This window comes from Somniosus microcephalus, unplaced genomic scaffold (assembly GCF_052327205.1).
Source record: "Somniosus microcephalus isolate GS21.2 unplaced genomic scaffold, FLI_Smic_1.0 unresolved_chr7, whole genome shotgun sequence".
Taxonomy (NCBI): domain Eukaryota; kingdom Metazoa; phylum Chordata; class Chondrichthyes; order Squaliformes; family Somniosidae; genus Somniosus; species Somniosus microcephalus.
In genome coordinates this window covers 6,607,794-6,632,184 of record NW_028225185.1, presented here as the reverse complement: position 1 = coordinate 6,632,184, position 24,391 = coordinate 6,607,794, and the positions used below count along the sequence as shown (strand labels likewise).

At 51.7% G+C, this 24,391-nt stretch overlaps 2 protein-coding genes across 3 annotated transcripts in view; one reads left to right on the top strand and one right to left on the bottom strand.

The window, feature by feature from the left end:
• Positions 1-24,387, top strand: part of LOC147086437 (semaphorin-7A-like) — a gene marked incomplete at its 3' end in the record, with an annotated part of 35,463 nt that extends 11,076 nt beyond the window's left edge. The window contains exons 6-14 of the mRNA XM_085978251.1: positions 1,859-1,966; positions 3,473-3,612; positions 6,758-6,939; positions 8,017-8,128; positions 9,460-9,646; positions 12,162-12,277; positions 17,517-17,689; positions 18,958-19,013; positions 24,281-24,387. Of these exons, the coding sequence (XP_085834377.1) occupies positions 1,859-1,966; positions 3,473-3,612; positions 6,758-6,939; positions 8,017-8,128; positions 9,460-9,646; positions 12,162-12,277; positions 17,517-17,689; positions 18,958-19,013; positions 24,281-24,387 (1,181 nt within the window). The remainder of the gene's footprint in view (positions 1-1,858; positions 1,967-3,472; positions 3,613-6,757; positions 6,940-8,016; positions 8,129-9,459; positions 9,647-12,161; positions 12,278-17,516; positions 17,690-18,957; positions 19,014-24,280) is intronic.
• LOC147086434 (semaphorin-4B-like) overlaps positions 1-24,391 on the bottom strand; it is a 225,931-nt gene that overhangs the window by 131,326 nt on the left and 70,214 nt on the right. The window contains exon 2 of one of the 2 annotated variants that reach the window (XM_085978536.1): positions 19,988-20,103. The exons of the other annotated variant lie outside the window; for it this stretch is intronic. The gene's annotated coding sequence lies outside the window, so the exon portion shown is untranslated. The remainder of the gene's footprint in view (positions 1-19,987; positions 20,104-24,391) is intronic. 2 annotated transcript variants of the gene reach the window in all.

Below are 24,391 nucleotides of genomic sequence, written 5' to 3'. Positions count from 1 at the left end.
GTTTGGGTCCATTGGGATTGTGTACAATGGGAGTGAATGGGAAGGGGTTTGGGTCCATTGGGATTGTGTACAATGGGAGTGAATGGGAAGGGGTTTGGGTCCATTGGGATTGTGTACAATGGGAGTGAATGGGAAGGGGTTTAGGTCCATTGGGATTGTGTACAATGGGAGTGAATGGGAAGGGGTTTAGGTCCATTGGGATTGTGTACAATGGGAGTGAATGGGAAGGGGTTTGGGTCCATTGGGATTGTGTACAATGGGAGTGAATGGGAAGGGGTTTGGGTCCATTGGGATTGTGTACAGTGGGAGTGAATGGGAAGGGGTTTGGGTCCATTGGGATTCTGTACAATGGGAGTGAATGGGAAGGGGTTTGGGTCCATTGGGATTGTGTACAATGGGAGTGAATGGGAAGGGGTTTGGGTCCATTGGGATTGTGTACAGTGGGAGTGAATGGGAAGGGGTTTGGGTCCATTGGGATTGTGTACAGTGGGAGTGAATGGGAAGGGGTTTGGGTCCATTGGGATTGTGTACAATGGGAGTGAATGGGAAGGGGTTTGGGTCCATTGGGATTGTGTACAGTGGGAGTGAATGGGAAGGGGTTTAGGTCCATTGGGATTGTGTACAATGGGAGTGAATGGGAAGGGGTTTGGGTCCATTGGGATTGTGTACAATGGGAGTGAATGGGAAGGGGTTTAGGTCCATTGGGATTGTGTACAATGGGAGTGAATGGGAAGGGGTTTGGGTCCATTGGGATTGTGTACAATGGGAGTGAATGGGAAGGGGTTTGGGTCCATTGGGATTGTGTACAATGGGAGTGAATGGGAAGGGGTTTGGGTCCATTGGGATTGTGTACAATGGGAGTGAATGGGAAGGGGTTTGGGTCCATTGGGATTGTGTACAATGGGAGTGAATGGGAAGGGGTTTAGGTCCATTGGGATTGTGTACAATGGGAGTGAATGGGAAGGGGTTTGGGTCCATTGGGATTCTGTACAATGGGAGTGAATGGGAAGGGGTTTGGGTCCATTGGGATTGTGTACAATGGGAGTGAATGGGAAGGGGTTTGGGTCCATTGGGATTGTGTACAATGGGAGTGAATGGGAAGGGGTTTGGGTCCATTGGGATTGTGTACAGTGGGAGTGAATGGGAAGGGGTTTGGGTCCATTGGGATTGTGTACAATGGGAGTGAATGGGAAGGGGTTTGGGTCCATTGGGATTGTGTACAGTGGGAGTGAATGGGAAGGGGTTTAGGTCCATTGGGATTGTGTACAATGGGAGTGAATGGGAAGGGGTTTGGGTCCATTGGGATTGTGTACAATGGGAGTGAATGGGAAGGGGTTTGGGTCCATTGGGATTGTGTACAATGGGAGTGAATGGGAAGGGGTTTGGGTCCATTGGGATTGTGTACAATGGGAGTGAATGGGAAGGGGTTTGGGTCCATTGGGATTGTGTACAATGGGAGTGAATGGGAAGGGGTTTAGGTCCATTGGGATTGTGTACAATGGGAGTGAATGGGAAGGGGTTTAGGTCCATTGGGATTGTGTACAATGGGAGTGAATAGGAAGGGGTTTGGGTCCATTGGGATTGTGTACAGTGGGAGTGAATGGGAAGGGGTTTGGGTCCATTGGGATTGTATATACAGCAGTGTGCCTATGCGTTGCATCCTTGTACCGGCAATGTGTCTGCGCGCAAACGCAACATATCCAGGCGCTGATGCTTCTGTGCGCTGATCCCAGGTGCGCCAACATGACCGGCTGCCTATTGTCCATTGCTAGTTAACTGAATGACAGTGGGGGCCCAGCTGGATGTAGCGACAAGCGTTGCTCCATTGTACTTCACTTCTCTCCTCTCTTGGCCACAGAGGGAGACCTCTACTCAGCAATTACCAGCAGCGGCCAGAGCAGTGGCGCGATTCACCGCAGTTACGGAAGGATAAAGCACCTGAAGACCGAGGACAGGTGGCTGCAGAGTAAGTATCGCTGGACAGACTCAAACAGACACCAGCAATACTGCAATGGTTCAGTGAGTCACTGTGCAGCCTAGACTGATCTGCAATTTCCCAACTCAGAACAGATTGCAAAAATGGGTTTTGAGGGGTACGGTGTCAGCTGTGGCTCACTGGGTAGCACCCTCGGCTCCGAGTCAGAAGGTTGTGGGTTCAAGTCCCCACTCCAGAGACTTTAGCACAAAATCCAGGTTGACACTCCCAGTGCCAGTACTGAGGGAGCGCCGCACTGTCGGAGGGGCAGTACTGAGGGAGCGGCGCACTGTCGGAGGGGCAGTACTGAGGGTGCGCCGCACAGTCGGAGGTGCAGTACTGAGGGAGCAGCGCACTGTCGGAGGGGCAGTACTGAGGGAGCGCCGCACTGTCGGAGGGGCAGTACTGAGGGAGCGCCGCACTGTCGGAGGGGCAGTACTGAGGGAGCGCCGCGCTGTCGGAGGGGCAGTACTGAGGGAGCGCCGCACTGTCGGAGGTGCAGTACTGAGGGAGCACCGCACTGTCGGAGGGGCAGTACTGAGTGAGCGCCGCACTGTCAGAGGGGCAGTAGTGAAGGAGCGCCGCACTGTCGGAGGGGCAGTGCTGAGGGAGCGCCGCACTGTCGGAGGGGCGGTACTGAGGGAGCGCCGCACTGTCGGAGGGGCAGTACTGAGGGAGCGCCGCACTGTCGGAGGGGCAGTACTGAGGGAGCGCCGCACTGTCGGAGGGGTAGTACTGAGGGAGCGCCGCACTGTCGGAGGGGCAGTACTGAGGGAGCGCCGCACTGTCGGAGGGGCAGTATTGAGGGAGCGCCGCACTGTCGGAGGGGCAGTACTGAGGGAGCGCCGCACTGTCGGAGGGGCAGTACTGAGGGAGCGCCGCACAGTCAGAGTGGCGGTACTGAGGGAGCACCGCACTGTCGGAGGGGCAGTACTGAGGGAGCGCCGCACTGTCGGAGGGGCAGTACTGAGGGAGCGCCGCACTGTCGGAGGGGCAGTACTGAGGGAGCGCCGCACTGTCGGAGGGGCAGTACTGAGGGAGCGCCGCACTGTCGGAGGGGCAGTACTGAGGGAGCGCTGCACTGTCGGAGGGGCAGTACTGAGGGAGCGCTGCACTGTCTGAGGTGCCTTCTTTTGGATGAGACGTTAAACCAAGGGCTGCTCTGTCAGAACACTGTCTCATTAATCTGCAGGGGGGGTTCTCCCCGGTGTCCTGGGCCAATAGTTATCCGTCAATCAACATCAAAAACAGATGATCTGGTCATTATCACATTGCTGTTTGTGGGAGCTTGCTGTGCGCAAATTGGCTGCCGCGTTTCCTACATTACAACAGTGACTACACTTCAAATAGTACTTCATTGGCTGTAAAGCGCTTTGAGACGTCCGGTGGTTGTGAAAGGCGCTATAGAAATGCAAGTCTTTCTTTATATGTTATTGCCCCTGATCAATCGCCAGCCTCGACTGTGATTCAATCAGGTTTTTGTATCTTCCATGTTAGATCCAACGTTTGTGGGGTCAGCTTGGATTAAACTCAAAGACAGCAGCAAGGACGAGATTTACTTTTTCTTCAGCGAGACCGACGACAGAGCTGGTTTGGACGGGGAGCCCTACAAGTCCCGCATTGGGCGTGTGTGCAAGGTAAGGCAGACCCAGCTCAGGATTAACAGCATCAAAGCGTCAGTTCACAACACGGGCCTCTATTCGGAGCTCGGTCAGCTCACCCAGTCCTCTGTCCATTGCAAACTTGCTCAACACACCAAGGTCTCTGTCCATTGCAAACTTCGTCAACACACCCGGTCCTCTGTCCATTGCAAACTTGCTCAACACACCAAGGTCTCTGTCCATTGCAAACTTCGTCAACTCACCCGGTCCCCTGTCCATTGCAAACTTGGTCAGCTCACCCGGTCCCCTGTCCATTGCAAACTTGGTCAGCTCACCCAGTCCTCTGTCCATTGCAAACTTGCTCAACACACCAAGGTCTCTGTCCATTGCAAACTTCGTCAACACACCCGGTCCTCTGTCCATTGCAAACTTGGTCAACTCACCCGGTCCCCTGTCCATTGCAAACTTGGTCAACTCACCCGGTCCCCTGTCCATTGCAAACTTGGTCAACTCACCCGGTCCTCTGTCCATTGCAAACTTGGTCAACTCACCCGGTCCTCTGTCCATTGCAAACTTGGTCAACTCACCCGGTCCTCTGTCCATTACAAACTTGGTCAACTCACCCGGTCCCCTGTCCATTGCAAACTTGGTCAACTCACCCGGTCCTCTGTCCATTGCAAACTTGGTCAACTCACCCGGTCCTCTGTCCATTGCAAACTTGGTCAACTCACCCGGTCCCCTGTCCATTGCAAACTTGGTCAACTCACCCGGTCCCCTGTCCATTACAAACTTGGTCAACTCACCCGGTCCCCTGTCCATTGCAAACTTGGTCAACTCACCCGGTCCTCTGTCCATTGCAAACTTGGTCAACTCACCCGGTCCTCTGTCCATTGCAAACTTGGTCAACTCACCCGGTCCCCTGTCCATTGCAAACTTGGTCAACTCACCCGGTCCCCTGTCCATTGCAAACTTGGTCAACTCACCCGGTCCCCTGTCCATTGCAAACTTGGTCAACTCACCCGGTCCCCTGTCCATTGCAAACTTGGTCAACTCACCCGGTCCCCTGTCCATTGCAAACTTGGTCAACTCACCCGGTCCCCTGTCCATTGCAAACTTGGTCAGCTCACCCGGTCCCCTGTCCATTGCAAACTTGGTCAACTCACCCGGTCCCCTGTCCATTGCAAACTTGGTCAACTCACCCGGTCCTCTGTCCATTGCAAACTTGGTCAACTCACCCGGTCCCCTGTCCATTGCAAGCTTGGTCAACTCACCCGGTCCCCTGTCCATTGCAAACTTGGTCAACTCACCCGGTCCTCTGTCCATTGCAAACTTGGTCAACTCACCCGGTCCCCTGTCCATTGCAAACTTGGTCAACTCACCCGGTCCCCTGTCCATTGCAAACTTGGTCAACTCTCCCGGTCCTCTGTCCATTGCAAACTTGGTCAACTCACCCGGTCCCCTGTCCATTGCAAACTTGGTCAACTCACCCGGTCCCCTGTCCATTGCAAACTTGCTCAACTCACCCGGTCCCCTGTCCATTGCAAACTTGGTCAACTCACCCGGTCCCCTGTCCATTGCAAACTTGGTCAACTCACCCGGTCCCCTGTCCATTGCAAACTTGGTCAACTCACCCGGTCCCCTGTCCATTGCAAACTTGGTCAACTCACCCGGTTCCCTGTCCATTGCAAACTTGGTCAACTCACCCAGTCCCCTGTCCATTGCAAACTTGGTCAACTCACCCGGTCCCCTGTCCATTGCAAACTTGGTCAACTCACCCGGTCCCCTGTCCATTGCAAACTTGGTCAACTCACCCGGTCCTCTGTCCATTGCAAACTTGGTCAACTCACCCGGTCCTCTGTCCATTGCAAACTTGGTCAACTCACCCGGTCCCCTGTCCATTGCAAACTTGGTCAACTCACCCGGTCCCGTCCATTGCAAACTTGGTCAACTCACCCGGTCCCCTGTCCATTGCAAACTTGGTCAACTCACCCGGTCCTCTGTCCATTGCAAACTTGGTCAACTCACCCGGTCCCCTGTCCATTGCAAACTTGGTCAACTCACCCGGTCCTCTGTCCATTACAAACTTGCTCAACTCAGCCAGGGTCTCTGTCCATTACAAACTTGCTCAACTCACCAGGGTCTCTGTCCATTACAAACTTGGTCAGCTCACCCGGTCCTCTGTCCACTACAAACTTGGTCAACACAGCCAGGGTCTCTGTCCATTACAAACTTGGTCAACACACCAGGGTCTCTGTCCATTACAAACTTGGTCAACACAGCCAGGGCCTCTGTCCATTACAAACTTCGTCAACTCACGAGGGCCTCTGTCCATTGCAAACTTGCTCAACTCACCAGGGTCTCTGTCCATTACAAACTTGGTCAACTCACCAGGGTCTCTGTCCATTGCAAACTTGGTCAACTCACCAGGGCCTCTGTCCATTACAAACTTGGTCAGCTCACCCGGTCCTCTGTCCATTACAAACTTGGTCAACACAGCCAGGGTCTCTGTCCATTACAAACTTGGTCAACACAGCCAGGGTCTCTGTCCATTGCAAACTTGGTCAACACACCAGGGTCTCTGTCCATTACAAACTTGGTCAACACAGCCAGGGCCTCTGTCCATTACAAACTTCGTCAACTCACGAGGGCCTCTGTCCATTACAAACTTGGTCAGCTCACCAGGGCCTCTGTCCATTACAAACTTGGTCAACTCACCAGGGTCTCTGTCCATTGCAAACTTGCTCAACTCACCAGGGTCTCTGTCCATTACAAACTTGGTCAACACAGCCAGGGTCTCTGTCCATTACAAACTTGGTCAACACAGCCAGGGTCTCTGTCCATTACAAACTTGGTCAACACAGCCAGGGTCTCTGTCCATTGCAAACTTGGTCAACACACCAGGGTCTCTGTCTATTGCAAACTTGCTCAACTCACCAGGGTCTCTGTCCATTACAAACTTGGTCAACACAGCCAGGGTCTCTGTCCAATGTTGTCTTAGGTGCATTTCAAAAGGGGAAGTGAAGTCCAGAGGATGGATGTGTAGCAGAAGAGATGACCACTCTCGGCCATGAAAGACAATTCCTTTCAAAAGTACCCCCCCACCCCCCTGTCCATCTCCCGAACAAACTGGTCACAACTGGAAAGCAACTAACCCGATTTACTTCCTGTTGGGTTTTCCCAGGTTGATGAGGGATCATCAAAGACTGCCCTTCAAGACACGTGGACAACCTTCTTGAAGGCCCGACTGATCTGTGGCTTCCCAACTGAATCGAGGCATTTCAACAAGATGGAAGATGTCTTTGTCCTCCTTGTGGAAGATGACCCAAGGGACAGCATCGTGTATGGAATCTTCTCCAGCTTGTGGTGAGTGGAAAGTCTCCGAGGGGGAATAGAGGAGTTTGCAGGGTTTAGATATGGTAGACCCCCATTCCATGCTTTGCCATTGACTATCCATTCCGTGAGCTTTGGCCAACTCCATTCCGGTTTTGTGACGTGTGCAGTCACCCGTCTTTCTCTTTATTCATTCTTGAGACATGGGCGTCGCTGGCAAGGCCCAGCATTTATTGCCCATCCCTAATCGCCCTTGAGAAGGTGGTGGTGAGCCGCCTTCTTGAACCGCTGCAGTCCCGTGTGGTGAAGGTGCTCCCACAGTGCTGTTAGGGAGGGAGTTCCAGGATTTTGACCCAACGATGATGAAGGAACATAGAAACATAGCAGATAGGAGCAGGAGTAGGCCATTCGGCCCCTCGAGCCTGCTCTGCCATTTAATGCGATCATGGCTGATCATCCAAATTCAGTACCCTGTCCCTGCCTTCTCCCCATATCCCTTGATCCCTTTAGCCTGAAGAAATATATCTAACTCCTTCTTGAATATATTTAATGAATTGGCCTCAACTGCCTTCTGTGGTAGAGAATTCCACAGGTTCACCACTCTCTGGGTGAAGAAATTCCTCCTCATCTCAGTCCTAAATGGCCGACCCCTTATCCTTAGACTGTGACCCCTGGTTCTGGACTCCCCCGCCATCGGGAACATCCTTCCTGCATCTAGTCTGTCTAGTCCTGTAAGAATTTTATAAGTTTCAATGAGATCCCCTTTCATTCTTCTAAACTCTAGCGAATATAAGCCTAATCGACCCAATCTCTCTTCATACGTCATCCCTGCCATCCCAGGTATCAGTCAGAATGGGCGATATATTTCCAAGTTGGGATGGTGTGTGTGACTCGGAGGGGAACTTGGAGGTGGTGGTGTTCCCATGCGCCTGCTGCCCTTGTCCTTCTAGGCGGTAGAGGTCGCGGGTTTGGGAGGTGCTGCCGAAAGTTACTTTGAAGCGCGGCTACAATCAAAGCCATTCTGTGCACAGCGCGATCCCACAAAAAACAGCAATGGTGCGAATGGACATTTAACCAACTTAACTGACTTGCTGATACTGTTTTCTGCAGGAACTCCACTGCAATCTGTGCCTATTCACAAGCGGACATCGACCGGGTGTTTACAACCTCCAGTCTGAAGGGTTCCAATAGCAACCTGGCGGGCAATCAGAGGCCAGGAACGGTACGGCAAAGCTTTCTACGAGTTTTTCCCAGCTCTCCCCGTGGTTCAGCTGGGATATCGGCAGCTGAGCATTGGACTGATCTTGGGTTCCACTGCCAGTCTGTGCTGAGCGAGGGGATCATCGCTGGGGAGGTGGTCGGTATCTCGGGGGGACACACAGGAACAGGAGGAGGCCATTCAGCCCCCTCGAGCTCGTTACATTAGGAACAGGAGGAGGCCCATTCAGCCCCTCGAGCCGATTACACAGGAACAGGAGGAGCCCATTCAGCCCCTCGAGCCTGTTACACAGGAACAGGAGGAGGCCATTCAGCCCCTCGAGCCTGTTACACAGGAACAGGAGGAGGCCCATTCAGCTCCTCGAGCCTGTTACACAGGAACAGGAGGAGGCCGTTCAGCCCCCTCGAGCCTGTTACACAGGAACAGGAGGAGGCCCATTCAGCCCCTCGAGCCTGTTACACAGGAACAGGAGGATGCCATCCAGCCCCTTGAGCCTGTTACACAGGAACAGGAGGAGGCCATTCACCCCCTCGAGCCTGTTGCACAGGAACAGGAGGAGGCCATTCAGCCCCTCGAGCTGTTACACAGGATCAGGAGGAGGCCATTCAGCCCCTCGAGCCTGTTCCGCCCTTCAATGAGATCATGGCTGATCTGCGACCTAGCTCCATCTACCCGCCTTTGGCCCGTATCCCTTAATACCTTTGGTTAACAGGAATCTATCAGATTTAAAATTAACAATTGATCCAGTATCAATTGCCGATTGCGGAAGAGAGTTCCAAACTTCTACCACCCTTTGTGTGTAGAAGTGTTTCCTAACTTCACTCCTGAAAGGTCTGGCTCTAATTCTTAGACTCTGCCCCCTAGTCCTAGACTCCCCAACCAGCGGAAATAGTTTCTCTCTATCAGTTTCCCCTTGAGAACTTGAAAACTTCGATCAAATCACTCCTTAACCATCTAAACTCCAGGGATTACAACCCTAGTTTGTGCACTCTCTCCTCGGAATTTAATCCCTGGTGGTGGAGGCGGAAACCAATCGGGGTTCCTGCTTCTCATCGCTAACCAGTGGTCACGGCTGGAAATTAGGGGTTGGTGTGATCGCCTGGTGGTTCGTGGACTGGTCAGCCCAAAGATCATCGGTTCCAATCTCACTATGGGCAAGTACAGGTAGTAGTAATTGAGGTGACTAGCGTAGATGCATTCAAGGGGTAGTTCATGCACAGGGGCCACATATGTAAATAACGGACTGCCCGGGAGGTGCGAGCAAAATCGGGAACGGGGATGCTCACGGCCTCGTGTGTTTCGCAAACGCTACTGACCGGCATCCATTTCCGCAGTGTACCACCAGCACCCAGCCTAAAACCATTCAGGTAATCAGGAACCACCCAGAGATGGAGGACCCCATCTACCCAATCAAGAGGCACCCTCTCTATGTCATGAAGCACAGCAGCTACACAAGGATCACTGCTGATAGAGTCAGGGGAGCCAGCCAGAACTTCCATCAGGTCTTGTTCCTCGGCACAGGTACGTTACGGGCTACATCATTGGTGAACATGCTGCTACCTGTACCAGGTGGGCCTGGGATAGATACACTAACCTGCACCAGGTGGGCCTGGGATAGATACACTAACCTGCACCAGGTGGGACTGGGATAGATACACTAACCTGTACTAGGTGGGACTGGGATAGATACACTAACCTGTACTAGGTGGGCCTGGGATAGATACACTAACCTGTACCAGGCGGGCCTGGGATAGATACACTAACCTGCACCAGGTGGGCCTGGGATAGATACACTAACCCGTACCAAGTGGGCCTGGGATATATACACTAACCTGTACCAGGTGGGCCTGGGATAGATACACTAACCTGCACCAGGTGGGACTGGGATAGATACACTAACCTGTACCAGGTGGGCCTGGGATAGATACACTAACCTGTACCAGGCGGGCCTGGGATAGATACACTAACCTGTACCAGGTGGGCCTGGGATAGATACACTAACCTGTACCAAGTGGGCCTGGGATAGATACACTAACCTGTACCAGGTGGGCCTGGGATAGATACACTAACCTGCACCAGGTGGGACTGGGATATATACACTAACCTGTACCAGGTGGGACTGGGATAGATACACTAACCTGCACCAGGTGGGACTGGGATATATACACTAACCTGTACCAGGTGGGACTGGGATAGATACACTAACCTGCACCAGGTGGGACTGGGATAGATACACTAACCTGTACCAGGTGGGCCTGGGATAGATACACTAACCTGTACCAGGTGGGCCTGGGATAGATACACTAACCTGTACTAGGTGGGCCTGGGATAGATACACTAACCTGTACCAGGTGGGCCTGGGATAGATACACTAACCTGTACCAGGTGGGCCTGGGATAGATACACTAACCTGTACCAGGTGGGCCTGGGATAGATACACTAACCTGTACCAGGTGGGCCTGGGATAGATACACTAACCTGTACCAGGTGGGCCTGGGATAGATACACTAACCTGTACTAGGTGGGCCTGGGATAGATACACTAACCTGTACTAGGTGGGCCTGGGATAGATACACTAACCTGTACCAGGTGGGCCTGGGATAGATACACTAACCTGTACCAGGTGGGCCTGGGATAGATACACTAACCTGTACCAGGTGGGCCTGGGATATATACACTAACCTGTACCAGGTGGGCCTGGGATAGATACACTAACCTGTACTAGGTGGGCCTGGGATAGATACACTAACCTGTACAAGGTGGGACTGGGATATATACACTAACCTGTACCGGGTGGGCCTGGGATAGATACACTAACCTGTACCAGGTGGGCCTGGGATAGATACACTAACCTGTACCAGGTGGGCCTGGGATATTTAAGAACATACAAATTAGGAGTGGGAGTCGGCCATTCGGCCCCTCCAGCCCGCTCCGCCATTCAATAAGATCACGGCTGATCATCGACCTCAACTCCACTTTCCCGCCCGATCCCCATATCCCTCGATTCCCCTGGAGTCCAAAAATCTATCGATCAGCCTTGAATATACTCAACGACTGAGCCTCCACAGCCCTCTGGGGCAGAGAATTCCAAAGATTCACCGCCCTCTGAGTGAAGAAATTCCTCCTCATCTCAGTCCTCAATGGCCGACCCCTTATCCTGAGACTGTGACCCCTGGTTCGAGACTCTCCAGCCAGGGGGAAACCTCTCGGCATCTACCCTGTCAATCCCCCTCAGAATCTTGTATGTTTCAATATACCAGTATACCTGTTATGCTAAACCCTTTTAAAACACTGGTTGGGCCTCTTGTGTCCAATTCTGGGCACCGCACTTTAAGAAGGATGTCAAGGCCTTGGAGAGGGTGCGGAGGAGATTGACCAGAATGGTCCCAGGGGATGAGGGACTTCAGCTACGTGGAGAGACTGGAAAAGCTGGGGTCGTTCTCCTTAGAGCAGAGAAGGTTAAGAGGAGATTTAATAGAGGCGTTCAAAATCATGAACGGTTTCGATAAGAGTAAATAAGGAAAAGCTGTTTCCAGTGGCAGGAGGGTTGGTAACCAGAGGACACAGATTGAAGATAATTAGCAAAAGAACCAGAGGGGGAGATGAGGAGAATGTTTTTTACGCAGCGAGTTGTTGTGATCTGGGACGCGCTGCCTGAAAGGGCGGTGGAAGCAGATTCAATAGTGACTTTCAAAAGGGAATTGGATAAAGACTCGAGGGGGAAAATTTGCAGGGTTACGGGGAAAGAGCGAGGGGGAAGAGTGGGACTAATTGGAGAGCTCCGCGAGGGAGCTATGCCAGAAATGATGGGCTGAATGGCCTCCTTCTGTGCTGTATGATTCTACACACTAACCTGTGGCGGGTGGGGCCAGGCTAGAAGTTCTGTGGGCGGGTACGTTTAATGTGGGTGGGATATAGGCTCTGTGGGTGGGATGTGCAGCGTGTATCTGTTCTTTAGGTGGGGTATCTGTTGTGCGGGTGGAGCAAACCTGTGTGTATGTTGTGTAGTCTTACTTGTTCTAATTTGTTCTTTAAGGAAACGGGAAGATCCATAAAGTTCTTCACAGCAATGGGAAGTCCTTCATTATTTCCGAGCTCAGCCCCTTTAAGACTGAGGCTCCCGTCTCGGCCATGACTCTGGACTCTAGCACGGTAAGATTCGGATAAGCGGCACGTCTCCCGCTGCCTCGGTGGGCAAGGTGGCGGTGTGGGACTGAGCCACACGGGCCAGGGGGGGTGCCGAGTTAAGTCACCTCGGCTGGGGGAGGCCACAAGGGGGAAGCTACAATCGGCCCCGTCGTATCTGGGCTGCGGGGGGTGGGGGCATCCAGCGAGTCCTTCGGGAAAGCGAATGTGCGTGTGTGGCAGGATCGATGCGATCGAGCTCGGGGCCCTGCCAACTCGCGCTACTGAAGTGGAGCCTATGGAACTTCTTCTTCTTCTTAGGCAGTCCCTCGGAACCGAGGATAGAAACATAGAAGATAGGAGCAGGAGTCGGCCATTCGGCCCCTCGAGCCCGCTCCGCCATTCAATGAGATCATGGCTGATCATCCAAATTCAGTACCCTGTCCCTGCCTTCTCCCCATATCCCTTGATCCCTTTAGCCTTAAGAAATATATCTAACTCCTTCTTGAATATATTTAATGAATTGGCCTCTACTGCCTTCAGTGGTAGAGAATTCCACAGGTTCACCACTCTCTGGGTGAAGAAATTCCTCCTCATCTCTGTCCTAAATGGCTTACCCCTTATCCTTAGACTGTGACCCCTGGTTCTGGACTCCCCCGCCATCGGGAACATCCTTCCTGCATCTAGTCTGTCTAGTCCTGTTAGAATTTTATAAGTTTCAATGAGATCCCCTCTCATTCTTCTAAACTCCAGCGAGTATAAGCCCAATCGACCCAATCTCTCCTCATACGTCATTCCTGCCATCCCAGGTATCAGCCTGGTGAATCTTCGCTGCACTCCCTCCATGGCAAGAACATCCTTCCTCAGATAAGGTAATCAAAACTGCACACAATACTCAAGGTGTGGTTTCACCAACGCCCTGTACAACTGCAGCAAGACATCCTTGCTCCTGTACTCGAACCCTCTCGCTACAAAGGCCAATATACCATTTGCCGCCTTAACCGCCTGCTGCACCTGCATGCTTACCTGGATGACTTGCTTCCACACTAAAAATGAGTTCTCAGGTGACTGATGAGTCCAATGCGGGACCTACAGTCTCTGTCACAGGTGGGGCAGACGGTGGTTGAAGGGGCGGGTGGGTGTGGGGTGCTTGGGTTGACGTGCGCTCCTTCCGCTGCCTGCGCTTGGCTTCCGCTTGCTCCCGGCGAAGAGACTTGAGGTGTTCGGCGCCTTCCCGGATGCTTCTCCTCCACTTTGTGCGGTCTTGGGCCAGGGATTCCCAGGTGTCGGTGGGGGATGTTGCACTTTTTCAAGGAGGCTTTGAGGGTGTCCTTGAAGCGTTGGTGGTACCTCTCCAGTGCTATCGAACATGGCCAGCACAAGAGACCACCTTCAGGAGGGATGGGGACATTGGAGGGCAATCTCTTATATTATCAAAATAAACTTGTGTGTGTGTGTGTGTGTGTGTGTGTGTGAGTGAATGTGTGTGTGAGAGAGTGTGAGTGAGTGTGTGTGTGAGAGTGAGTGTGTGTGTGAGAGAGTGTGAGTGTGAGAGTGTGTGTGTGAGAGTGAGTGTGTGTGTGAGAGAGTGTGTGTGTGAGTGAGTGTGAGAGTGTGTGTGTGAGTGAGTGTGTGTGTGAGAGAGTGTGAGTGTGAGAGTGTGTGTGAGAGTGAGTGTGAGTGTGTGTGTGAGAGTGTGTGTGAGAGTGAGTGTGTGTGTGAGAGTGTGTGTGTGAGAGTGAGAGTGTGTGAGTGTGTGTGTGTGTGAGAGTGAGTGTGTGTGTGAGAGTGTGTGTGTGAGAGTGTGTGAGTGTGTGAGAGTGTGAGAGTGTGAGAGTGTGTGAGAGTGAGTGTGTGTGTGAGAGTGAGTGTGAGAGTGTGTGTGAGAGTGAGTGTGTGTGTGAGAGTGTGTGTGTGAGAGTGTGTGAGAGTGTGTGTGTGAGAGTGTGTGTGTGTGTGAGTGTGTGTGAGAGTGTGAGAGTGTGAGAGTGAGAGTGTGAGAGTGTGTGTGAGTGTGTGAGTGTGTGTGAGTGTGTGAGTGTGTGAGAGTGTGTGTGTGAGAGTGTGAGAGTGTGAGTGTGAGAGTGTGTGTGTGAGAGTGTGTGTGAGAGTGTGTGTGAGAGTGTGAGTGTGTATGAGGGTGTGAGGGTGTGTGTGTGCGCACACTCCCTGTTGTCATGATTTTTGTCACCCTTTTACGTCGACATTTAACACTGAAGTTACAACCCTCCGAGATCTCTGTGCTCCTCCAATTCTGCCCTCTTGCGCATCCCCCGATTTCCATCGCTCCACCATTGGCGGCCGTGCCTTCAGCTGCCTGGGCCCCGAGCTCTGGAATTCCCTCCCTAAACCTCTCCGCCTCTCTCTCTCCTCCTTTAAGACGCTCCTTAAAACTGACCGCTTTGACCCAGCTTTTGGTCACCTGTCCTAATATCTCCGTATGTGGCTCGGGGTCAAAGTTTGTCTGATTTACGTTCCTGTGAAGCGCCGTGGGACGTTTTACTACGTTAAAGGTGCTGGATAGATGCTAGTTGTTATGTAGCAGGTTAGAATGGAAATCTTGCATGTAAACAGTCGATGGTAACAATGTAGTTGCAGGATCTGGACAATAGTGGTGCTGTGGAGAAAGTTTCTGAAGTCTCCCTGCTGGGCGGGCACCCCTCCTGTACCTCACCCTCACGTCTCTTCATGTCTGAGCCTAGATAGAGAGCGTCGGAAAGCTGGTCAACCACAGGGGGGGTGGTTTCAGAGCTGAACCCTATCCTGCCGTCACCCATGCAATTCCCAGTCCGGGTCACAAGATGGTGATCGGGAAGCGGGACATCAGCCTACTGCTTCCCCAGTTGGGATCAGCCCAGACTGGGAATCCAGCCTCTAGTCTTCCTATTCCGTGTGGCTCAGCTATTGGGGCGTGGGAGCTGGGGGGGGGGGGGGTGGGTTCACATAGCTTGTGTTGGACTGCCTTGAGACACCGCTGCATTTAGCTCCTTCTACATGAAACCATGAAACCTCACGTAGCAACATTAGGGACAACTGAACTGCATTTGCCATAGCTTTGCCCACTCACGTAATCTTTTGTGTCCCTTTGCAATCACACTGGTCACAGAGTGTGCTGTTTAGCAAGGAACATGAAACAAAATAGTAAAATATTTTACAGGCACATCAATAAAAAAAACGAAGGTCGGGATGGGAATAGGGCCATTAAGGGATGGACAGGCTAATACCACAGGCAGCGATAGAGAGATGGCAGAAATATTAAATAATTATTTTGCTTCAGTATTTACCAGGGAGATAGAACAGGTGGACATGACATCGGATGATGAGATTAGTAATGAGATAAGTGCATTTAAAATAAAAAGAGGAGATATATTAAATAAACTAATCAAAGAGGATAAAACCCCTGGTCTGGATGGATTGCATCCACGACTTTTAAAAGAATCTAGGGAAGAGATAGCAGAAGCATTACTACACATATTTAACAATACATTAGAAAAAGGGTGTAGTGCCAGAGGACTGGCGGATAGCTAACGTAATATTAATATTTAAGGGGGATAGAACATGTCCAGGGAACTATAGACCAGTCAGTTTAACATTGGTGGCAGGAAAAATAATTGAATCCCTACTAATGGAGAAAATAGAAGAACATCTAGCAACCAAAAATATAATAATGATGAATAGTCAGCATGGATTTCAAAAAGGAAAGTCTTGCTTGACGAACCTCACTGAATTTTTTGAAGAGGTAACAGAGAGATTAGACAAGGGTTATGTAGTAGATGTAATTTATCTAGATTTTCAAAAGGCCTTCGATAAGTTACCACATAATAGACTGACGAATAAGGTCAGAGAATGCGGAGTCAAGGGACAAGTAGCAGAATAGATAGCTAGCTGGCCTCAGGACAGAAAGCAGAGAGTGGGAGTAAAGGGTAGCTGTTCACAGTGGCAGAAGGTGGGTAGTGGTGTTCCACAAGGATCAGTGCTGGGACCACTGTTGTTCACAATTTATATTAACGATTTAGGCTTTGGAATCAAAAACACAATTTCTAAATTTGCAGATGACACCAAATTGGGGGGAATAGTCAATACTAAGGAGGACCGCAACAAATTACTGGACATTAATAAACTTACAGAATGGGCATATAATTGGCAAATGAAGATTAACACAGATAAATGTGAGATATTACATTTTGGTCGGAAGAATAGGGAAGTCACTTATCACTTGGAGGGCGCGAGTCTAGGTGGGGCAGAGGAACAAAGGGATCTCGGAGTACAAATACACAAATCACTAAAAGTGGCAACACAGGTTAGCAAGGCCATAAAAAGCAAACCAAGCACTAGGGTTTATTTCTAGAGGGATAGAATTGAAAAGTAGGGCAGTTATGCTAAACCTGTATCGAACCTTGGTTAGACCACACTTGGAGTACTGCGTACAGTTCTGGTTGCCATATTATAAAAAGGATATAGAGGCACTGGAGAGGGTGCAGAGATTTACAAGGATGATACCAGAAATGCGAGGGTATACATATCAGGAAAGGATGAACAGGCTGGGTCTCTTTTCTCTTGAACAAAAGGCTGAGGTGTGACCTAGTAGAGGTCTTTAAAATTATGAAAGGTTTTGATAGAGTGGATACAGAGAGAATGTTTCCACTTGTGGGGAAGACCAGAACTGGAGGCCATCAATATAAGATAGTCACCAAGAAATCCAATAAGGAATTCAGGAGAAACTCCTTTACCCAGAGAGTGGTGAGAATGTGGAACTCGCTACCACAGGGAGTGGTCGAGGAGAATAGCACAGATGCATTTAAAAGGAGGCTGGATAAACACATGAGGGAGAAGGGAATAGAGGGTTACGCTGATAGAGTTAGATGAGGAAAGACTGGAGGAGGCTCGAGTGGAGCATAAACACCGGCATGGACTGGTTGGGCCGACTGGCCTCTTTCTGTGCCGTATCTCCGATGTAATCCTATGTAGCCTCTCATCTTCCTGTTCCGTGTGGCCCAGTTATTGGTAGGGGGTAAGTGGGGAAGCTTCATATAGCTCGTGTAGGTAGACTTGAGACACAGTTACATTTAGCTCCTTCTACGTGAAACCGCGTAACATCACGTAGCAACATTAGGTACACTGAACTCCATTTGCCATAGCTTTGCCCACTCACGTAATCTGCCGGTGTCCCTTTGCAACCATACTGGTCACGGAATGTGCTGTTGGTACTAGCAACCTTGGACTCGGGACTCCAAGTGCTAACTCTGGACTGACCCATCCCTTTCAGGGCCACCTGTTTGTTGGAACCTCGCTGGAGACTGTGCGACTACCGCTAGCAAACTGTGAGAGCTACGGAAACACATGCAAACAGTGCGTGGCCGCCAGAGATCCATACTGCGGGTGGGATACAGCCAATGGGAAGTGCGTGTCCATTCCGCGGACTCTGAATGACAGTGACAGGTAGGCCTCAGTGAACACGCCTCAATTGCAGAGCGCTGTCATTGACTCACTCGACAGTTTTCATTCCCCCCCGTCTCTCTCTCTCTCTCGTTCAGTTCTTCACGCACCTTCTGTCTCTGTTATTTCTTCTGTCATGCCATCGAAAACGACCGTTCTTAGTCCTGTTGCCTCGTGATTGGACAAATCCTAAATCAATAAACTAAGATCTTTTAGTACGAGCAGTTTGAGAGATGTGTGCAGATTAATGGGAGCCAGAACTTCAACTTTACTTGTGTCTCCAAAGCTCCATGGTATGAATCTAACGGAAAGTCCATGAAGGTAAAATGCTTGGACACGGCCTGCCCGGGAGTGTTTGAAGGGACAGTGTAGAGGGAGCTTTACTCTGTATCTAACCCGTGCTGTACCTGTCCTGGGAGTGTTTGAAGGGACAGTGTAGAGGGAGCTTTACTCTGTATCTAACCCCATGCTGTACCTGCCCTGGGAGTGTTTGAAGGGACAGTGTAGAGGGAGCTTTACTCTGTATCTAACCCGTGCTGTACCTGCCCTGGGAGTGTTTGATGGGACAGTGTAGAGGGAGCTTTACTCTGTATCTAACCCGTGCTGTACCTGCCCTGGGAGTGTTTGATGGGACAGTGTAGAGGGAGCTTTACTCTGTATCTAACCCATGCTGTACCTGCCCTGGGAGTGTTTGAAGGGACAGTGTAGAGGGAGCTTTACTCTGTATCTAACCGGTGCTGTACCTGCCCTGGGAGTGTTTGATGGGACAGTGTAGAGAGAGCTTTACTCTGTATCGAACCCGTGCCGTACCTGCCCTGGGAGTGTTTGATGGGACAGTGTAGAGGGAGCTTTACTCTGTATCTAACCCCGTGCTGTACCTGCCCTGGGAGTGTTTGATGAGACAGTGTAGAGGGAGCTTTACTCTGTATCTAACCCCATGCTGTACCTGCCCTTGGAGTGTTTGATGGGACAGTGTAGAGGGAGCTTTACTCTGTATCTAACCCGTGCTGTACCTGCCCTGGGAGTGTTTGATGCTGGCTTTGGGTGCCTGAAATGAGCAAGCGTTCCATCGCCTCACCTCAACGAGTACAGAACTTAACACCCACCTCAAAAGAAGACAAACTTAAATGATATGCGTAACGTTCTGATTTAATTTCTTGTCGGCGATGGCTTGCCGCTCAATGTGCTGTATAAATAATAGTGTCCTGCTTGTATTGCAGGACTGAGCGGGTTTACAGGGCGTTCACTCTGTGTTTTATTTCCCGTTGCAGTGCAATCCTCCAGAACGTCGAGCAGCTCAATGTCTCCATTTGTGACGGAGCCTCAGGTAATCTCCGCCTCAGCTTCAGACTCTGACCCGGGATACCCGCCTTCCGTCAGCCCAGTGCAAATCGCTGGCGGTCTCTTCCCTTTCCCCCCAACGGTCTCCCCCTGCTCAAGGTGCCGACTCTCGCAGCCGTGCAGTGCCCCAGGCATCCACCGGCACCGCACCCACCATGTCCGTGTCTCAGGTGCAGGCCAGGAGTTTCCACAGGCTATTCAACTGTGAGGGGCATCGCAGCCCAGCTTTTTCCAGTCGGACAGCGATCCGCGGAGGAGCCCCCGGCCGATTTCTCTCCCTCCCTAAACCACGCTGCGCAGGGGTCATTCGTTCCCACAAAACTGCTGCTCCAGAGATTAGCTGGGAATTCTGCGGCGAGTGTCTCACCTCCTGACTCCCCAAAGCCTTTCCACCATCTACAAGGCACAAGTCAGGAGTGTGATGGAATACTCTCCACTTGCCTGGATGAGTGCAGCTCCAACAACACTCAAGAAGCTCGACACCATCCAGGACAAAGCAGCCCGCTTGATCGGCACCCCATCCACCACCTTAAACATTCACTCCCTCCACCACCGGCGCACCGTGGCTGCAGTGTGTACCATCTACAAGATGCACTGCAGCAACTCGCCAAGGCTTCTTCGGCAGCACCTCCCAAACCCGCGACCTCTTCCACCTAGAAGGACAAGGGCAGCAGGCGCATGGGAACACCACCACCTCCAAGTTCCCCTCCAAGTCACACACCATCCTGACTTGGAAATATATCGACCGATCCTTCATCGTCGCTGGGTCAAAATCCTGGAACTCGCTCCCTAACAGCACTGTGGGAGCACCTTCACCACAGGGACTGCAGCGGTTCAAGAAGGCAGCTCACCGCCAGCTTCTCACGGGCAACTAGGGATGGGCAATAAATGCTGGGCCTTACCAATGATGCCCGCATCCTGAGAATGAATTATATGAAAGAAAGTTAACCAAATACATACCAGGGAAAGAATGTGGGATCTTCCTGCTCGGTGTGGTTCAGCACCGGAGGGGGCGGGGCAGCCGACTGGTGCCTTGATATGTTCCAGCGTAGTTTCCTAATTCACATCTTCTGGGCCTTTTCAGAAAGATGCAGAAAATAAATTCATAAAAGAAGGGGGCGAGGCAAACTGCGAGCTCCTGTCCGTTGTCGAAGGGATCGCGAGGTTTACGAGCAGCATGTTCGATACCGGCTTTGCACCTCGGGACCTAGGTTGAAATTCAGTCCAGAATGACCTGCTGAAAGTCTCCTCTTTCTGGTGGAAGGGTGGGTCCAACGTGAAATGAGTTGGGGGGCTCTCTAAACCCCGGTCTTAGTGGTCCCACAGCACAAACTGTCCAATATCCCATTAGTGCAGGTTGAGCTCCATTGTTGGGACAGTGTAGAGGGAGCTTTACTCTGTATCTAACCCGTGCTGTACCTGCCCTGGGAGTGTTTGATGGGACAGTGTAGAGGGAGCTTTACTCTGTATCTAACCCGTGCTGTACCTGCCCTGGGAGTGTTTGATGGGACAGTGTAGAGGGAGCTTTACTCTGTATCTAACCCGTGCTGTACCTGCCCTGGGAGTGTTTGATGGGACAGTGTAGAGGGAGCTTTACTCTGTATCTAACCCGTGCTGTACCTGCCCTGGGAGTGTTTGATGGGACAGTGTAGAGGGAGCTTTACTCTGTATCTAACCCGTGCTGTACCTGCCCTGGGAGTGTTTGATGGGACAGTGTAGAGGGAGCTTTACTCTGTATCTAACCCGTGCTGTACCTGCCCTGGGAGTGTTTGATGGGACAGTGTAGAGGGAGCTTTACTCTGTATCTAACCCGTGCTGTACCTGCCCTGGGAGTGTTTGATGGGACAGTGTAGAGGGAGCTTTACTCTGTATCTAACCCGTGCTGTACCTGCCCTGGGAGTGTTTGTTGGGACAGTGTAGAGGGAGCTTTACTCTGTATCTAACCCGTGCTGTACCTGCCCTGGGAGTGTTTGATGGGACAGTGTAGAGGGAGCTTTACTCTGTATCTAACCCGTGCTGTACCTGCCCTGGGAGTGTTTGATGGGACAGTGCAGAGGGAGCTTTACTCTGTATCTAACCCGTGCTGTACCTGCCCTGGGAGTGTTTGATGGGGACAGTGTAGAGGGAGCTTTACTCTGTATCTAACCCGTGCTGTACCTGCCCTGGGAGTGTTTGATGGGACAGTGTAGAGGGAGCTTTACTCTGTATCTAACCCGTGCTGTACCTGCCCTGGGAGTGTTTGATGGGACAGTGTAGAGGGAGCTTTACTCTGTATCTAACCCGTGCTGTACCTGCCCTGGGAGTGTTTGATGGGACAGTGTAGAGGGAGCTTTACTCTGTATCTAACCCGTGCTGTACCTGCCCTGGGAGTGTTTGATGGGACAGTGCAGAGGGAGCTTTACTCTGTATCTAACCCGTGCTGTACCTGCCCTGGGTGTGTTTGATGGGACAGTGTAGAGGGAGCTTTACTCTGTATCTAACCCGTGCTGTACCTGCCCTGGGAGTGTTTGATGGGGACAGTGTAGAGGGAGCTTTACTCTGTATCTAACCCGTGCTGTACCTGCCCTGGGAGTGTTTGATGGGACAGTGTAGAGGGAGCTTTACTCTGTATCTAACCCGTGCTGTACCTGCCCTGGGAGTGTTTGATGGGACAGTGTAGAGGGAGCTTTACTCTGTATCTAACCCGTGCTGTACCTGCCCTGGGAGTGTTTGATGGGACAGTGTAGAGGGAGCTTTACTCTGTATCTAACCCGTGCTGTACCTGCCCTGGGAGTGTTTGATGGGACAGTGCAGAGGGAGCTTTACTCTGTATCTAACCCGTGCTGTACCTGCCCTGGGTGTGTTTGATGGGACAGTGTAGAGGGAGCTTTACTCTGTCTCTAACCCGTGCTGTACCTGCCCTGGGAGTGTTTGATGGGACAGTGTAGAGGGAGCTTAACTCTGTATCTAACCCATGCTGTACCTGCCCTGGGAGTGTTTGATGGGACAGTGTAGAGGGAGCTTTACTCTGTATCTAACCCGTGCTGTACCTGCCCCGGGAGTGTTTGATGGGACAGTGTAGAGGGAGCTTTACTCTGTATCTAACCCGTGCTGTACCTGCCCCGGGAGTGTTTGACGGGACAGTGTAGAGGGAGCTTTACTCTGTATCTAACCCGTGCTGTACCTGCCCCGGGAGTGTTTGATGGGACAGTGTAGAGGGAGCTTTACTCTGTATCTAACCCGTGCTGTACCTGCCCTGGGAGTGTTTGATGGGGACAGTGTAGAGGGAGCTTTACTCTGTATCTAACCCATGCTGTACCTGCCCTGGGAGTGTTTGATGGGGACAGTGTAGAGGGAGCTTTACTCTGTATCTAAGCCGTGCTGTACCTGCCCTGGGAGTGTTTGATGGGACAGTGTAGAGGGAGCTTTACACTGTGTCTAACCCGTGCTGTACCTGCCCTGGGAGTGTTTGATGGGACAGTGTAGAGGGAGCTTTACTCTGTATCTAACCCGTGCTGTACCTGCCCTGGGAGTGTTTGATGGGACAGTGTAGAGGGAGCTTTACTCTGTATCTAACCCGTGCTATACCTGCCCTGGGAGTGTTTGATGGGACAGTGTAGAGGGAGCTTTACTCTGTATCTAACCCGTGCTGTAGCTGCCCTGGGAGTGTTTGATGGGACAGTGTAGAGGGAGCTTTACTCTGTATCTAACCCGTGCTGCACCTGCCCTGGGAGTGTTTGATGGGACAGTGTAGAGGGAGCTTCACTCTGTATCTAACCCGTGCTGTACCTGCCCTGGGAGTGTTTGATGGGACAGTGTAGAGGGAGCTTTACTCTGTATCTAACCCGTGCTCTACCTGCCCTGGGAGTGTTTGATGGGACAGTGTAGAGGGAGCTTTACTCTGTATCTAACCCGTGCTGTACCTGCCCTGGGAGTGTTTGATGGAGACAATGCAGAGGGAGCTTTACTCTGTATCTAACCCGTGCTGTACCTGCCCTGGGAGTGTTTGATGGGACAGTGTAGAGGGAGCTTTACTCTGTATCTAACCCGTGCTGCACCTGCCCTGGGAGTGTTTGATGGGACAGTGTAGAGGGAGCTTTACTCTGTATCTAACCCGTGCTGCACCTGCCCTGGGAGTGTTTGATGGGACAGTGTAGAGGGAGCTTTACTCTGTATCTAACCCGTGCTGTACCTGCCCTGGGAGTGTTTGATGGGACAGTGTAGAGGGAGCTTTACTCTGTACCTAACCCGTGCTGTACCTGCCCTGGGAGTGTTTGATGGGACAGTGTAGAGGGAGCTTTACTCTGTATCTAACCCGTGCTGTACCTGCCCTGGGAGTGTTTGATGGGACAGTGTAGAGGGAGCTTTACTCTGTATCTAACCCGTGCTGTACCTGCCCTGGGAGTGTTTGATGGGACAGTGTAGAGGGAGCTTTACTCTGTACCTAACCCGTGCTGTACCTGCCCTGGGAGTGTTTGATGGGACAGTGTAGAGGGAGCTTTACTCTGTATCTAACCCGTGCTGTATCTGCCCTGGGAGTGTTTGATGGGACAGTGTAGAGGGAGCTTTACTCTGTATCTAACCGTGCTGTACCTGCCCTGGGAGTGTTTGATGGGACAGTGTAGAGGGAGCTTTACTCTGTATCTAACCCCGTGCTGTACCTGCCCTGGGAGTGTTTGATGGGACAGTGTAGAGGGAGCTTTACTCTGTATCTAACCCGTGCTGTACCTGCCCTGGGAGTGTTTGATGGGACAGTGTAGAGGGAGCTTTACTCTGTATCTAACCCATGCTGTACCTGCCCTGGGAGTGTTTGATGGGACAGTGTAGAGGTAGCTTTACTCTGTATCTAACCCGTGCTGTACCTGCCCTGGGAGTGTTTGATGGGACAGTGTAGAGGGAGCTTTATTCTGTATCTAACCCATGCTGTACCTACCCTGGGATTGTTTGATGGGACAGTGTAGAGGGAGCTTTACTCTGTATCTAACCCGTGCTGTACCTGCCCTGGGAGTGTTTGATGGGACAGTGTAGAGGGAGCTTTACTCTGTATCTAACCCGTGGTGTACTGAACTGGGCCGACTTGATGCCAACAGTCGGTGCAACAATTGGTGAAACAGTTCATTCTCCTGATCCCAATAAAGGTGGAATATTCCCGCCCGTACCTGGCCAAGTGATGATTCATGAAGTGGCGGTTGCCGGTGAGGTCGGGGATAGGGAACCGAATGGGATGTGCAGGAAAGAATGCCAATGAATTTCTCTGCTTTTCCCCGGTCCCAGATGTCGTGGTGTTTGGCGAGCCGCCCAAGGAGCTGATCATCAATTCGGGCGCCTACCTCTACCTGCCGTGCCCGGTGAGGTCCTACCACGCCCTGTACACCTGGAGCTATA